General features: G+C 42.9%; 1 protein-coding gene across 1 annotated transcript in view; it reads right to left on the bottom strand.

Moving 5' to 3' along the window:
• The window catches only part of LOC140740323 (uncharacterized), a 38225-nt gene extending 21349 nt beyond the window's left edge, over nt 1-16876 (bottom strand). The window contains exons 1-4 of the mRNA XM_073069475.1: nt 16751-16876; nt 16340-16419; nt 9074-9205; nt 7691-7861 (exon numbers count right to left, since the gene is read on the bottom strand). Of these exons, the coding sequence (XP_072925576.1) occupies nt 7691-7861; nt 9074-9205; nt 16340-16419; nt 16751-16856 (489 nt within the window). The 5' untranslated portion in view covers nt 16857-16876. The remainder of the gene's footprint in view (nt 1-7690; nt 7862-9073; nt 9206-16339; nt 16420-16750) is intronic.
• Between the last annotated feature and the right edge of the window lie 256 nt (nt 16877-17132).

Below are 17132 nucleotides of genomic sequence, written 5' to 3'. Positions count from 1 at the left end.
TTACTGTGAATGTGGGCACTGCTTTTGCTTTGCTCCTCTCCCGAACTGGCTCATGATGTTTCCTCAGGAGCCCGATGAGAACGTGCACTCATTGTGAAGAAGGGTATTTGCACCCACGCGAATCAATGAACAGTGCGGATTAATTGGTCAACGTAGGCCAAAACAATCAAAAGTCTTTCAGGGACAGGAAGTTTATGTGCTCAGAGGCATTGAAGCTCTCTGGGAATCAACAATAAGGTTTTTTTCCCCTGTTGCTCTGGGCAATAATTAACTACCTATCAATGGGTGAATGGGAGGGGTATGGAGGGCTATGGTCCGGCTGCAGGTTGATGGGACGAGGCAGAATAACAGTTCATCATGGACTAGATGGGCCGAAAGGCCTGTTTCAGGCTGTATTGCTCTATGACTCTATGACTGTAACAGATGTCTGTATTCCCTCCACTCTCCTCAAGTTATGTTAGCTCAACTTGTTTCTCGTTTTACTAAACTGGCGCCAAATTATAAAATTAAGACTTGATTAGATTCTGACGAAGGGTCTCGGCTCGAAATGTCGACAGTGCTTCTCCCTATAGATGCTGCCTGGCCTACTGTGTTCCACCAGCATTTTGTGTGTGTTGTTGTTTGAATTTCCAGCATCTGCAGATTTCCTCGTGTTTGCACTTGATTAGATTCCATGGTTTTGCTGAATGCCATGTACAACTTCCCTACCTGTCCAGAAATGTCAAGAATGTTAACAGGGTTGGTGAGAATGTTATAAAACTGCTTTATTGTCATGCTTTATGTTGAAATCATTAATTTGTGGTTTGGAATATTGTCAATAGTCTTATACAGCAGGAATAATAATCTGAGAACAACATTTTAGTAGTGCTGGAATGTTCATCTGCATTCAGTGTCAAACTAACGCCGGAAAAGAACTGTCACAAAAGGAGGCTCAATACTATGATACAGAGTTCACACAAAGAATAGCCCCCATGTTATAAACTGAAGTCTGGCATTTTGAAAGGGTGAAATCATTTAAGTGGTAAGAATAAACACTTCTGGAGATTTCTTAAGGTTCAAACTTCAGGGCTAAGGGAATGAAGCAGAGTTGGTTGTGTTTGAACTCGCTTTCTCTACTTAATGCAACTTTCTAAAGGTGAAATTCCATGCTAAGCATAGGCCAAACTGAGACAACCTGATGGTTGATCAGGCTGATATTAGGCCGATTTGGAAAGGTCAGGTACGGGCTGAAACGTGGCGGCAGGGTCCAGGCCCAGAGTGTATCGAAGCAACAGGGCCCGAGCCCTAGAGTGGGAAACCAGTCGACTTAAGAGCCAGGTCAGATCGAAAAGGCAGGGTGTCGGGATCAGAGGTTCAGTTCGGGCCGGTTCTCCTCACTGATCTGCGCTGAAGTGGGGCTGTGGCCTGCTCCATCTGCACTGGGCTTCGGGCCTGTGGACTTACTTACATTCTGAATGCTATTCACTGATGTCTATTGTTTGCACCATTTGTTTTTTTCCCCTCCTCTCTGCACATTGGGTGTTTGACGGTCTTTTTTTTAATGGGTTCTCTTGGGTTTCTTTGTTTTGTGGCTGTGTGTAAGGAGGCACATCTCGGACTTGTATAATGTATACCTACTTCGATAATAAATGTACTTTGAGAGTCACAACTGAAGCAAAACTGCTGCACTACTGTACCTCCGGCGTTACACGCCAGCATCACTTAGCAAACTGAAGCGCCACAACGAAAGGCACGAGTTTCCGTAGATTTCAAAGGAGAGAGTCAGAGAGTCATAGAGCTCCACAGCATAGAAACAGACCCTTCTAATTGTGCCGAACTATTACACTGCCTAGTTTCATCGACCTGCACCCACCAGGGCCCGCCATACCCCTCCCATCCATGTGCCTCTGGAATCTTCTCTTAAATGTTTAAATGGGAACCATCCACCACTGTAACTCATTCCATATTCTCACCGTCCTCTGAGTGAAGAAGTTACTCCTCAGGTTCCCCTTAAACATTTCACCTTTCACCCTTAATCTCTGACCTCTAGTTCTACTTTCACTCAACCTCAGTGGAAAAAGCCTGCTTGCGTTTACCCTATTTATACCCCTCATAATTTTATATGCCTCTATCCGGTCTCCGCTTATTCGCCTACACTCCAGGGAATAAAGTCCGAACCTATTCAATATAACTCGGGTCCTCAAGTCCCAGCAACATCCTTATAAATGTTTACTCTTTCAATCTTATTGATATCTTTCCTGTAGGTAAGCACACAACGCTCCAAATTAGGGCGCAACACCATGAGATGGGATATTAGATACATTTTTAAAATATTATTCTTTACCATCCCATTTTAAGTTGGATCCAGGGTGCTCCAAGACAGATAGTGTCATGTATCTATGATAAAGTAAACTCCCAGAAATATATGCCCACATCAGGAATGAAAGCCTGGGACAGGGAAATATGTGAATTGGGACAAGACTTAGACTGGGATGCGATTTGGGATAATGCTGCTGGTGCTTCAAAAAACCCAAATCATCAGTATATACACTTGAAATTTTGTCATAGAGCCTATCTAACACCAAGAATTAGACATCAAATGGGACTGGTTCCTGACCCATATTGCTCATTTTGCCCCCACGGAACCGTATACATGTTGTATGGGGATATCCAGGGGTTTTTGGTTTGTGGGGAAAGGTTATCAGTACCCTTACTGAACTAACGGGGGTACGATTACCAATGGACCCCGCCGTACATCTTCTAAATGATGACTCCCACCTTTCCCTCACGGAAAAAACACGCAAAATCTGGCTGGCAGGCCTGACTGCAGGTAGGAAGATTGTAGTCCAGCGTTGGAAACCTCCTCGTGATATTTCAAGTGCTCACTGGCTTCAGAGCTTTTTGGACATTTCTTATCTGGGACTACCATCAGCGAGAGTAAATGATGCACGACCAAACTCAATCTTAATGTGGACAAGTTTGATATCTAACTTAAAAGATCCTCTGTTAAAATAGGAATGCTCTGTCTGTGTATGCACTACTATTCGGTTGGCTGGTGGAGGGGAGAGGGGTGGGAGGGGAAGAGAGGGGTGGAGAGGAGGGTGGGGATGAGGGTTGGGGGGGTGGCTGGGTTAAACAGTCAAAATGTAATCGGCAACTGGTTGTATTGAATGTAATTTGTTGGCGTTGCAATAAAAATTAGTGATAATAAAAAAAATTATTCTTTCAATAAGAACTTGCAAAATAATAAGGGCTCTGCTGCTTTGTCCTCAAAACAACGGTATTCAGTATGAAAATGTATAACACATCCAAAGCGTTAGCTCGAGACCAGACACTCAGATTCCTGTAGTCTTGTTAAACTCCCAGTTGGATAAAACAACTAAACATCCCCATTACTCAGTCTGTTCTCCTTCCCCCTCATGACTGTCCCCACCCCTCCTTCCAGTCTAGCGCACTGAATCAATACACATTAAGTCTCTACTGTACAATAAAATGCTCCTTTAGTCTATTACTGGTCAAAAATATCTCCTGTCTAGTCAGCTGCAATACAAAATTTCCTCAGTCTGAAAAGTGCCTGCATGGTTTGGCCTACTTCCCTGGAAATAAATTCTCTGTCTGAGCAGCCAGGCCAGCAGAATCTACAGTCTCCCACTTTAACATGAAATAACTTCATTTCTAAGCAAGGGCATCATTACTAAGATAAAGACAGGAATTCCTAGACTGAAGAGAATAACAAATGATATTGTCTTGTGCTGTCGCTTTCAGTGCTGATGCACAAGATGGGTTTTGCGATTGGTCTAGTCAGATCCGGCGTGCCAGTCGGCTGCCTATCAGGTCATGTTCGCAATTGCAGCAGTGTGTGAACACAAAACAGGCTGGCCCTTCCCTCATTGGCCCAGATTCCTCAGCAGAGTGGAAATTCCTTGCATTTTATTCATTGCTAGCCTCTTGCTCACTCTGACCTCACCTGCCTTGGACAGCTCCTGAAATTTTGTTTTCATCAACAGTTCCAGGAAATTATCTTTCCTTCCTACACTTGTGAACTCATCTGCCAACGTCCAGATTTCCAGTCAGAGCAGATACAGATTCTTCTAGACTTACTGGAACAGATATTTAAAAAATCCCGTTTTTTTTTGGGAAGCAGTTTGGAAATTATTTTGTTACATTCCCGAACAAAGATTTGCATGGCTTTATTTGGGCAGAAGGAGGTGGGGGGAGGGGACCATAGCAGGACTTCCTTCAGTTTTGTAAGAACCCACATTTAAAAGCATTACAAGCTGTAAAGATACTGAAACTCCCATTTAGTTAGACCACCTACAAGGAATAACTACTTCCCTGCAGAAATCAGTGAATGCTAGTCCTCATAATATCGCAATGCAATAATTGGTTGCAAGTCCCTGCCTGTGATGGCAGTTCTCGTGTAATTTCTGTTTCTGACGAGCCCTCCTCATCTCCTCCTACTGTCTACATTCTTACAGTAATGCTCTCAGCGGGTGCCATCTGCTCTCCATATTCCTTTGACAAAGCCCACAAAAACGCACGCAATTACCCAAGGCAATGTATCTGCCTTTAAATTATTATTAGAATATAGAACAGGACAGATGCTTCGGACCACGATGTCTGCGCTGAACACGATGGTTGAATTAAACTAAATCTCTTCATGAACCATATCCTGTATTTCTTTTATTTTCATATGTTTATCTAACATCCTCTTAAAAGTGACTATCATATCATCTGCTTTCAGCACGACCCTGACAGCCTGTTGCAAGCACCCACTGCTCTCTGTGTAAAAGATTTTCTCCACACATCTTCTTTGAGCTGCCCCTACCACCACCACCTTAAATGCATGCACCTTAACTGTCCTCTACAACTCATGTTCTCAGTATTATTTATTTTTATTGAGGTACATCGCGGACTAGACACATCCGACCCTTCAAGCTTCGTCACCCTGCAATCCCCTCCCCCCCACGGATTTAATCCGAGCCTAATGACAGGATAGTTTACAATAATCAATGAACCTACTAACCGGTACGTCTTGGGACTGTGGGAGGAAACCAGAGCACCTGGAGGAAACCCACACAGTCAGAGGGAGAACATACAAATTACTTACAGGTCGCGGTGGGAATTGAACCGGGGTCACCTGTACTAACCACTGTGCTACAGTGCCACCCTACTTATGTAATTATCATTATTATTATTTGCTTGTTTGCACTGTTTGTCTTCTTTTGCATATTGGTTGCTGTCAGTCTTTGTTCGTGCGTAGTTTTTCATTGATTCTATTGTTCTATCGTGAATGCCTGTCAGAAAATGAATCTCAGGTTTGTATATGGTGACGTATACATACTTTGATTATAAATTTACTTTGAATTCCACTTGATGTTTCTATCCTGAGGAAAAAGATTCGGATTGTCGACCTTTTCCATCCCTCTCATAATTTTATAAACTTCTATCAGTTCTCCCCTCAGACATTCTGGAGAAAACAATCCAAATTTGCCCAGCCTGTCTTGTTGCTCACACTCTCTACTCCAGGCAGCCTTCAGGGAATCCTCCTCTACGCACTCTCCAAACACTCTGCATTGTTCCTGTAATGGAGTGTGGCCAAACTAAAGCTTTACGTAGCTGCCTGACTAGTACACTCATACTCAGAATCAGAATCAGGTTTATTATCACTGGCATGTGACATGAAATTTGTTAACTTAGCAGCAGCGGTTCAATGCAATACATAATCTAGCAGAGAAAGATTTAAAAAATAATAAATAAGTAAATCAATTATGTGTATTGAATAGATTAAAAAAAACAGAAATACCGTATATTAAAAAAAAGTGAGGTAGTGTCCAAAGGTTCATTGTCCATTTAGGAATCAGATGGCAGAGGGGAAGAGGCTGTTCCTGAATCGCTGAGTGTGTGCCTTCAGGCTTCTGTACCTCCTACCTGATGGTAACAGTGAGAAAAAGGCATGCCCTGGGTGCTGGAGGTCCTTAATAATGAACGCTGCCTTTCTGAGACGCCGCTCCCTGAAGATGTCATGGGTACTTTGTAGGTTAGTACCCAAGATGGAGCTGACTAGATTTACAACCTTCTGCAGCCCGTGCAGTAGCCCCTCCATACCAGACAGTGATGCAGCCTGTCAGAATGCTCTCCACGGTACAACTATAGAAGTTTTTGAGTGTATTTGTTGACATGCCAAATATCTTTAAACTCCTGATAAAGTATAGCTGCTGTCTTGCCTTCTTTATAACTACATCAATGTGTTGGGACCAGGTTAGATCCTCAGAGATCTTGACACCCAGGAACTTGAAGCTGCTCACTCTCTCCACTTCTGATCCCTCTGTGAGGATTGGTATGTGTTCCTTCATCTTATCCTTCCCGAAGTCCACAATCAGCTCTTTCGTCTCACTGACATTGAGTGCCAGGTTGTTGCTGTGGCACCACTCTATTAGTTGGCATATCTCACTCCTGTACGCCCTCTCATCGCCACCTGAGATTATAGATGGTATTTGAGCTATGCCTAGCCACACAGTCTTGTGTATATAGAGAGTAGAGCAGTGGGCTAAGCACACACCCTGAGGTGCACCAATGTTGATTGTCAGCGAGGAGGATATGTTATCACCAATCCGCACAGATTGTGGTCTGGTTAGGAAGTTGAGGATCCAATTGCAGAGGGAGGTACAGAGGCCCAGGTTCTGCAACATCTCAATCAGGATTGTGGGAATGGTGGTATTAAATGCTGAGCTATAGTCGATGAACAGCATCCTGACGTAGGTGTTTGTGTTGTCCAGGTGGTCTAAAGCCGTGTGGAGAGCCATTGAGATTGCGCCTGAGCAATGGAGGCAATCATGCCATACCCTTCTTTACCACCCTATCTTTGCAGGGCTACATTTGTGAGCTATGGATTTGTATGCCAAGATCCTTCTGTAAATCAAATGTTGTTGAGAGTCCTGCCATTAACCGTACACTTTCCCCTTATATTTGACCTCCCAAAATGCAACACCTGAAAGCCTCTTAAAGGACCCTTTGTTGTATCTGTTTCCATCACCACCCTGCCACTGTGTTCCATGAACGTATCATTTTCTGTAATTTAAAAATAGAAGTTACCTTCTATGTCTTCTTTCAACTTTTTACCCCTCACCTTAAAGTTATGCCCTCGCATATTTGATATTTCTGCCCTGGGAAAGAGACTCTGACTATCTGTGAGAGGAGACATAGGAGAAGTCTTATTCTTCTCGTGCTTTTATAAACATCTATCAAGTTTCCTCTCAGCCTATGGCATTCCATAAAGAAAAAGAACTGAAGTCTGTCCCACCTCACAATTAATATCCTCTAATCTTGGCAGCATCCTGGTAAACCACCAATACAACCTTTCCAGTGTCTCCACTTTCCTTCCTGTAATGGGATGACCAGAACTGAACGCTATTCAAATGCAGCCTGACTACAGTTGCAGTATACCGTAATGTCAATTTTTTTTTGTTCTCAGTGCTCTGACCAATGAAACCAAGCATGCCGTACTTAGTCTTCACCATCCGATCATTTTCTTTCGTCACTTTCTCCCTGCACGTTGGTGCTCTTAAAGGCCCTATCATTCTCTGTGTACTTTCCCCTTACAATTGACTTCCCAAAGTACCACATTTCACACTTGTTTGGATTAAATTCCATCTGCTATTACTCCACCCATAAGTACAATTGATTGATACAAGGGGTGATAGATAAGTACGTGGCCTAAGGTAGAAGGAGTCAATTGTAGAAAACCTAGCACGTTTATTTTCCCTACATTTACACACTTAGTCCAGCGGTCGTGGAGCATACAGATCCCTTCTTTGTAGAAGTCAGCGTCGTGGACCTCCAGCAGTGGTCGACAGCATGGGGTGATTGATAAGTTCGTGGCCTAAGGTAGAAGGACATGAGTTGTTAACTTCAAACTTTCTGCATTTTCACTCAAAGAGTTGAACTGTACGTGCATGTAACGAGAGCTGTATCACCCCTTTGGTAGTCCTCTATACTGTCCACAACTCCAGAAATGTTTGTGTCATCTGCACCCATCTACATTTTCATCCAAATTTTATTTATTTCATATTTACCTGGAGATACAGTGCAGAACAGGCCCTTCCAGCCCAACAAGCTGTACCGCACAACAACCCACCTATTTAATCCTAGCCTAATCACAGAATAATTTATAATGACTAAGTATCCTACTAGCCAGCATATCTGGGGAATGTGGGAGTTAACCCATGTACTCACAGAAAAGAATCACAAACATATATATATATAACTATATCTATATCTATATCTGCCTGTGCACTGCTCCCACTTCAATACCCAGCCCCTTTGTTTGTTGACATTGAGGGAAAGGTTGTTGTCATAACAACACGTCACTAGGCTCTCAATCTCCTTTCTGTACTCTGCCTCATGGTTATTTTGCGTTTCGGCCCATTTATGACGGTATCACCTTTGAACTTGTAGGCGGAGTTAGTGTAGAATCCGGCCAAGAGGTCACGAACAGAGGGAGAATAGAAGAGGGGGCTGAGGATGCAGCCTTGTGGGGCACCCTTGTTGAGAATAATCGCGATGGGGGTGTGGGTGTCTGTCATTATGGAGTGCATTCTGTTGGTCAGTTACAAAGGGAGGAGCTGAGTCCCAGTTTTAAGAGTTTGGAGGTGAACTTTGCCTCGAATTATAGGACTGAAGGCAGAGCTGCAGTCAATTAAAAATACTCTGAACATCGGTGCCTTTCCTGTCCAAAAGCTGTGGAGATGAGTGTAGAACTAGAGAGGTGGCATCTACCTGTATCAGTAGCAGGCATATTGCAGGTATCTGGGAGCCTGGAGTTTGTACATGCCAAAATCAGCCTCTTGAAGCATTTCATGATGGTGGATGTCAAAGCAACTGGGTGGTAGTCATTAAAGCAAATTACCTTGTTTTGCTTAGGTACTGGGTAGACAGTGTCCTTCTTAAAGCAGATAGGAACATCAGAGGGAAGCACAGAGAGATTAAAAATGTCTGCTAATATCTGCGGCAGCTAATCTGTGCAGGATCTGAGGATACAGCCAGGGACACCGTCCGGGTCAGATGGGTTCTCGCTCCAGAAAACTGATCTTACTTGCACAACAGTGAATGTGGGTTCAGGTGTATTGGGCGCTGTCAGGGGAAATGGTGACATTCTGATCCTCTTCTGCTCAAACGTCCATGCATTTAATAAAGAGTGCTCCCTTTCAACGAGGACTGTTGGCTTCTGTGAAGTAACAGGATGACATTCAAAGTTCAATTTAAATTAAATGCCTCCATATACGACTCCAAAATTTATTTTCTTACGGGCCTTCACAGTAGAACAAAAAAATACAATAGAATCAGTGAAAAACTACATGCAAGCAAAGCCTGACAAATGGCCAATCTGCAAAAGAAGACGAACTGTGCAAATCCAAAAAAAAAACAGAACAAATAACACTGAGAACACGAGTGGTACAGTCCTTGAAAGTGAGTCCACAGGTTGTGGAACCAGTTCAGCGTTGAAGTGAGTGAAGTTATCCACGCTGGTTCAGGAGCCTGATGGTTGAGGGGCAATAACTGCTCCTGAACCTGTCGGTGTGGGACCTAAGGTGCCTGTATCTCCTTCCTGGTGGCAGGAGCAAGAAGAGGGAATGGCCTTGATTGTTGGGGGGGGGGTGGTCCTTAATGATGGATGCTGCTTTCTTGTGCCATAAACGGTCAAAAGCACGGAAATAGGACTCTCAGTTCAACTAATACACTCCATCATTTGTACTCCACACACTGCATTCCCAGCCCTTCCCTTCTCACCCACTCGGCAAGCCCTCCCTTTTCCTTTACCCTTTTGCTATCAGCGCAGTTACACCACATTCACTGTTGTCGGGTGTTCCAAACTCTTCAAGCATCTCAACAAGAAACGGAGGATGGAAGCAAAGGAACAAGGAAAAAAAATTACACGTGTCGTAGCCCCAAACCTCTGGAGATCACTCTGACGGAGCCTTTAGCTGTAGAATCAAAGGTTTTAAGAGGTCAAGTGATGTCTCTGCTTTAAAGATGTCACTTGAAGACTATCTCTGCTGCTTGGTACCCTGATACCAAATGGATGAGGAGGGTTCTATCACAAACAAGAGAAAGTCTGCAGGTGCTGGAAATCTGAGCAACACACACAAAATGCTGGAGGAACTCAGCAGGACAGGCAGCATCTGTGGAAAAAAGTACAGTCGATGTTTCGGGCTGAAACCCTTCCACAGGACTGGAGAAGAAATGCCGAGGAGTAGATTTGAAAGGTGGTGGGGAGGAGAGGGAGAAACACCAGATGACAGGTGAAGCTTGGAAGGGGGAGGGATGAAGCGAAGAGTTAGGAATCTGATTGGTGAAAGAGACAGAAGGACATAGCAGAAAGAAGGGAGTGGGGAGAGAAGTACCAGTGGGAGGCGATGGACGAGCAAGGAGATGGGCAAGGGGATGAGAAATGGTGAAGGCAGGGGAGGGGGGAGGTGGGGGCATTACTGGAAGTTTGATAAATCCATGTTCATGCCATCAGGTTGGAGGCTACCCAAACGGAATATAAGGTGTTGTTCCTCCAACCTAAGTGTGGCCTTATCCCGGCAGTGGAGGGGGCCATGGATGGGCATATCGGAACGGGAATGGGAAGTGGAATTAAAATGGGTGGCCAGTGGGAGATCCCGCTTGTTCCGACGGATGCAACGTGGATGCTCGGCAAAGGTTCGGTGTTCAGTCCGAAATGGAGTGTTTGGTCAGTGATAACATTCCCTTGTCTTTCTCCAAAAGTATTTAAAAGGGTATGAAATAGAGCAGGAACCCAATTTATATATATATATATATATATATATATATATATATATATATATATATATATATATATATATATATATAAATAAAGCTGAAAAATTAAAAACAATGTTTTTTTCCAAATAGTTTATCGCAGCAACGATTTCAATATTTCACTTTGGCACACGCATGTATTTTTTCCCCTCTCTGAATCATTCCATCTAATCAGTGGAAACCCAAGGTCAAGTTCACACCCATTTCATAACAATGACTAGGGCTTCCCCATCAATTTTTGCATGTGGCATGCAAATTGTTCGTTATACAAAGTCTGGATTCTTTTAAACACAGTTTCCACTTTGCCTCTCCTCACCGCCTTAGGCTTTCCTGGAATTTTTAGTGGAACATTTTTCTACGATGCTCGGAGGGAAGTCTGGCAACTCTAGTCATTGATTTTCTGTCTAGTAATCTTAATAGATGGAAAACTTAGATGGAAAACTAAGCTGGCAGAATGTTCTCTTTCTCTCCAGTCCTCATGAAGGGTCTCAGCCTAAAACATCAACTATACTCTTTTCCATAACTGCTGCCTGACCTGCTGAGCTCCTCCAGCATTTTGCGTGTGTTGCTGGTAGAATGTTTTCATTCAGATGGACAGCCTCAACCCTTCAGCACCCTTGCTCAAGTGGCTGTTTACAATGCAGCATGAAGTTAAGTTTTACCTACAGTATATCACCTGGGACCGGCTTGTTTGCCGACTTTGCACCACACCTAATGGTGCTTCCCTTTCATTTTAATTCAGGAAGTGAAAAAGGCAAATTACGAGAAGAGCAGTACTTGTATCTTGTTCCCATCTGCTCAGTTCAGATTTTCCAACACAAGCTCTGTCGACAGCTGAAGGTATTTGTTATGATAAAGCCCAGCTTGGAAAATTCATCCCTACAGGTTCATAAAGTCATACATATTTTGATCCCAAAGGTAGTCATTAGGAATAAGTTGTTCTAAACTTTTTTTTCCCCAATAACTGTCACTTTTGCTCTTTTGGAAATTGGGTTAAAGTCTCATCAAAGGAGTATTTGCATTTATTGGCTCTGTTTATTTTTTATTTATTTACGGATACAGTACGGTAACAGGCCCTTCCAGCTGAATGAGCTTCTGCTGCCCAGTTACGCCCATGAACCTACCAACCCAATGTCTTTGGAACATGGGAAGAAACCAGAGCATCCAGAGGAAGACCATGGGGAGAATGTAGAAACCCCTTTCGGAGAGGTCATTGGCGCTGTAATAGGATTACACTAACCCCAACGCTACCATGGCCTTAAGTTAAATTCTGTTAGATTATGAGTACAGTTCTTGATGTTAATGTGAGATACAAGCACAAGAAAATCTGCAATAACACTACATTGCTCAATAGTTTGAATTATTAGAAACTGGTGAGCATTAGTTAGGTTCCCCAAATGCTTATTTCATGCAGATATTTTCCATTCTGGTGCTAATGCTTTCTGCACCAGAAAAGCACCAGATTTGACCTTCAATCTGTCTAAGTAAAAAAATCACTCTGCTTTCAAAGACAGAAAATGGAAGCACTCAGCAGGCTAGGCAGCATCAATGTGGAGAAAGACCAAGGGGACTCTTCAGGACAAGGACCCTACATCAGGAAGTGGAAGAACGAGGAAATAAATGTGTGAATTTGCAGGAAGGGGGAAGTGAATGTCTACGACAAATTGCAGGACAAAAATTGTGAAGACAAATTAAAAATGTCATTTTTGGAGATTGAAAAATAATAAACTGAAACAGAAAGATACAGACACATGTGTAAAGAGAAAGAAGGGTGATTATCGACTGCTGAAGTAAGTCCCATGGGGTTCGTGGAGAATGATACACGCTCCTGAAACTTCTGTTGGGCAATTGAGGAGATCAAAGCAAAGAATTCAGGGCAGGATAAGGTGTGGAGAATCAAAGTGATGGGGGACTGAAAACTCAGGGCTGGTCTTACAGAGGATATTCCTGAAAGCGGTTACCCACTCTGCATTCTGTCTCTCCAAGTCACATTAAACTGGAAGAAATGCAAATGAATCGCTGCCTGACTGGGGTAGCTGGATTGTGGGAAGGGAAGAGGTGAAAAGGCTGCGTGTTTCAGCTCCTGCAGCTGCAGGGGAGAAACACGAGCAGGAGAGCGATTGGTAGAGCAGTGGATGACAGAGGGAACGGATGGAATGGTGTGGAAACACCAATGCCCATGAACGGAGAAGCCTACAAAAAATGGTGGATAAAGCCCAGCTCATCCCCACCATTGGGCGTACCTACAGGCAGATATGCTACAAGAAGGCGGCATCCATCGTCAAGGACCCCCACATTCCAGGTGTGCTCTCTTCACGCCGTTGTCATCAGTCAGGAATTACAGGTGCATTAGGTCTCGCACCACCTGGTTCAGCAACAGTATTTACCCTCCAACCATCAGGCTCCTGAACCAGCATGGATATCTTCACTCACCTCAACTCTGAACTCATTCCACAACCTATCGACTCACTTTCCAGGACTCTACAACCCACTCTCAGTATTTATTTGTCTGTTTGTTTATTTATTTATTTATTCATTTATTTGCACAGTTTGTCTTCTTTTGCACATTGGTTGGTTATCACTGTTCGTTTGTGTGTAGTTTTACATAGATTCCATTGTATTTCTCTGTTCTACAGTGAAATCCTGCAAGAAAATGAATCTCAGGGTGGTATATGGTGACCTATACAAACATTTTGAACTTGAGCTTTGTAACAATGGTATGGAAGAGATAGTAGATGTGTCTGGTGATAGAATTCTGTTGGAGGAGGTGGAGATTATAAATTATAGATAAAGAGATTATTGGTTTGCAGAATCAAAAATCTTGGTTGATCATCTTGTAAAACACCTTTGTGCACCAGTAAGAGAAACCTTTACTAATCCTTATGTGTATCCAACTGTCAATAAACAGTCAATGTTTCGGGCCGAGAACCTTCTTATGGAAAAGAGTACACAGTCAACGTTTTGAGCTGAGACCTCTCATGAGTCCTGATAAAGGGTCCTGGCCTGAAACATCGGCTGTTTACTCTTTTCCATAGATGCTGCCTGACCTGCTGAGTTCCTCCAGGATTTTGTCCGTGTAGCTTGGATTTCCAGCATCTACAGATTTTCTCTTGATTGTGATTGCACCCGGTTTCTTTTTGGACTCATTTAAACCCTTAGGGTTTAAAATTGAAAGTAAAAATTTCAGGAACCAGCTCCAATTATTTTCCTTCCCCTTCACAACATTACCTGTATTGTTTTGGTTCTGTAATTTCCTTTTTTTCCCCTTCTTAATTGCTGCTTTGTACATTGTTATCTAGAGAACTTTCAAAAAACAAGACCATAAGATATAGCATTGGAGCAGAATTAGGCCATGTGGTCCATAGAGTCTGTTCTGCATAGAAACACCAAAACAACAACAAAAGATGATGGAAAGCACTCAGCAAGTCAGGCAGCATCTGTGGAAAGAGAAGCAGAGTTCATTTTCATTTCAAAGACTGTTCGGTGTTGATAAAGGATCTTTGACCTTAGTGAGATTTCCCAGCATTTTTTTCCTTGATCCTGATTTCCAGTACCTACAGTTTTTGCATTCTCGTCTAGCTTGACAACTTTGATCTCCACCCTCACTGTCAGCAACTTCACACACTTATTTTCAAATTTCCACTTCTGAGGAAAGGTCTTTGGCACAAAACATTGACTGTTTCTATCCTCACTGGTACAGTTTGACCTGCTGAGTACTTCCATCATTTTGGTTGTGCTTCAGATAGCCGGCATCTGCAGATTTAAAGTATAGAACAGTAGAGTGTGACCCCTTCGGCCTACAATGTTATGCTGACCCAAGTAAGCCTACTCCACAATCAATCTAACTCCTCCCTCTTACACAGCCCATAACATTCCATTTTTTTAACATCACTATGCCAAACTAAAAGAATTTTAAATATCCCTGTTGTATCAATCTCTACTACCACCCCCCGCAGTGCGTTCCAGGCATCCACGACTCTGTGTAAAAGTCCTGCCTCTGATACCTCCCCTAAACTTTCCTCCATTTACTCTAAATGGCTGCCCCTGGCATTGGCTATTGCCACTCTGGGAAAAAGGTGTTAGTCGTCCACTCTATCTATACCTCTCATAATCTTACACACCTTCAACATGTTAACTTTCATTCTCCATTTCTCCAAAGAGAAAAGCACTGGCTTGCACAGACTTTCCTCAAAAGAGATATTCTTTAATGGGCAGCATTCTGGAAAAATCTCCTCTGCATCTTCACTAAAGCTTCGCATGATGAGTTAACCAGAACCAAACACAATATTTCATCAGTACTGATGAAGGGTCTCGGCCCAAAATGTCAACTGTTTACTCTTTTCCATAGACGCTGTCTGGCCTGTTGAGTTCCTCCAGCATTTTATGTATATTACAATACTTCAAATGTGGTCTAACCAGATTTCAAGAGCTGCTCGAACTCACCCTCTTAACTGATGAAGGCCAGCACCTAGTCATCCTATCAACTCATACAGTGACTTTGAGGGATCTATGGGCTTGGACCCCTACTTCCCTCTATTCTTCTACGCTGCTAGGAAGCTTGCCATTCACCTATACTCTACCTTCCAGGATGATCTTCCGAAGTGAGTCACTTCACACTTTTTCAAGTTGAACTCCATCCGGCACTTCGCTGCCCAACTTTGCATCCTGTCGATATTCACACTGTAACCCAAGACAGCCTCCTACACCAGTGGTTCCCAAAGTGGATGATAGCACCCCCCTGGGGCAGTGGGAATTTCTAAGGGAGTAATAAAGATAAAGGGGGTATTGGGGGGTGCTTGGTGGCAATGGGGCAGCTGAGGAATAATTACAGACATAATTACTTTATTATAAGCAGTTGATCCTCAGTACCTCGTGACTGACTACAATGATCACACCTCTTGCTAACCCACCATTCTCTTAGACCTTGCTCGAAGTGCGTTATAGTTGTTGAAAGCAATGACACTTCTGCATTTGGCTTATTGTGAGAAATCCAGACTGAAGGAATTATATTATTTCCAGGTATGACCTGCACATTATTGCTGTTCACTACTGTTGTATAGTGTTGGCTAGTATGATTCCCATACACTGATCACTCGGTGATGCAATTCCTGTATGATGTTCAATGGGGTAAAGTTCAGAATTTGCCCTTTTGAACGGTCTTGATGTCACTTCTCCAATTCATGACTCAACTGAGATATCGCTGCCCCACTTTATGTACCTTCAGGCAGAGTGTCAGGTTTTATCTTAAGTCATAACTTACCCCTTTACTAATTGCAACACTTGAAATTGGATTTAAACACCTGCCAATTGATGGCAGTCATTAATCTATCATGAAAATGGCAGAAACAGACCAAATGAGAAAGGAGTGTATACAGTATAGGGCAGAGTATCTGAAATACAGATTTATACCAGCACCAAGCAACCAACAACAGCCAAGGTGTCCATTGTTGGAAACGTTTTTTTCAAATGAGGCAATGAAACCAGTCAGGCCCCTTGAATATTTGAAGAGAATACACTCTGATAAAACATGACTTACTTTCATGAAAGCTTTCTGAAACTGAAGACACTTCGCTGAAGAGAAGTAATACTCTGCAGTCACCTTGGACGCCCAGAAAACTATAAGATACCAAAAAGTGAATAACATCTCTTGAATTAAATGCCAATCCTATTTGTACAACGTTGTAACTCACAAGGAAGGCCATTCGGCCCATAATGTCTGTTCTGTTCGGTCTATTTCACGGCCAATCAAATTAATCACTGTTCTTTCCAGTTAATTAAATCTTTAACTATTTTTCCAGTTCTGAACTGAATGTCACCACTGACTCTGCTATTGGTGTTCTTTCAGGCAGTGTATTCTAGATCACAACCTGATGTCAAACTATTGCTGAGAATTTGCGGTCATCAGTTAAGCAACAGGCCTGAGCCGCTGGCCTCAATGATAACTCACCGCAAAGACCCAGTGACCTTTGTGGTGGGAATATCCCCTTTGGCATCAGAGGTTGTTGAGCATCCGTGGACGGGGAGTCCCTGGTGATCAGCCACTGTGATGTCATCAAGCTGGCTGAGCAACAAATCGCACAAATTCTCAGCTTACTGGAAGCAAGTACATTAATTTTAGTTACTTTTTCAAACATCACAGATGACTTATAGACGAAGTTAGAATCTGAAGCTTCATAAGTATAGAAAAAATATATTTCTTGCATATAAGAAACAGAGAATGACTTGAACATTGTGCAAAAGTTTGTTAAGTAACACTTTAGGCCACATATTAATAACTCTAATACTACAGGTAACTATCAGTGTTTTTATAGTGGGGCAAATTTAGCAAA

The sequence above is a fragment of the Hemitrygon akajei genome, chromosome 16, assembly GCF_048418815.1.
Source record: "Hemitrygon akajei chromosome 16, sHemAka1.3, whole genome shotgun sequence".
Lineage (NCBI taxonomy): Eukaryota > Metazoa > Chordata > Chondrichthyes > Myliobatiformes > Dasyatidae > Hemitrygon > Hemitrygon akajei.
Note: the sequence above shows the minus strand (reverse complement) of the source record. Positions and strands in the feature narration are given on the sequence as shown.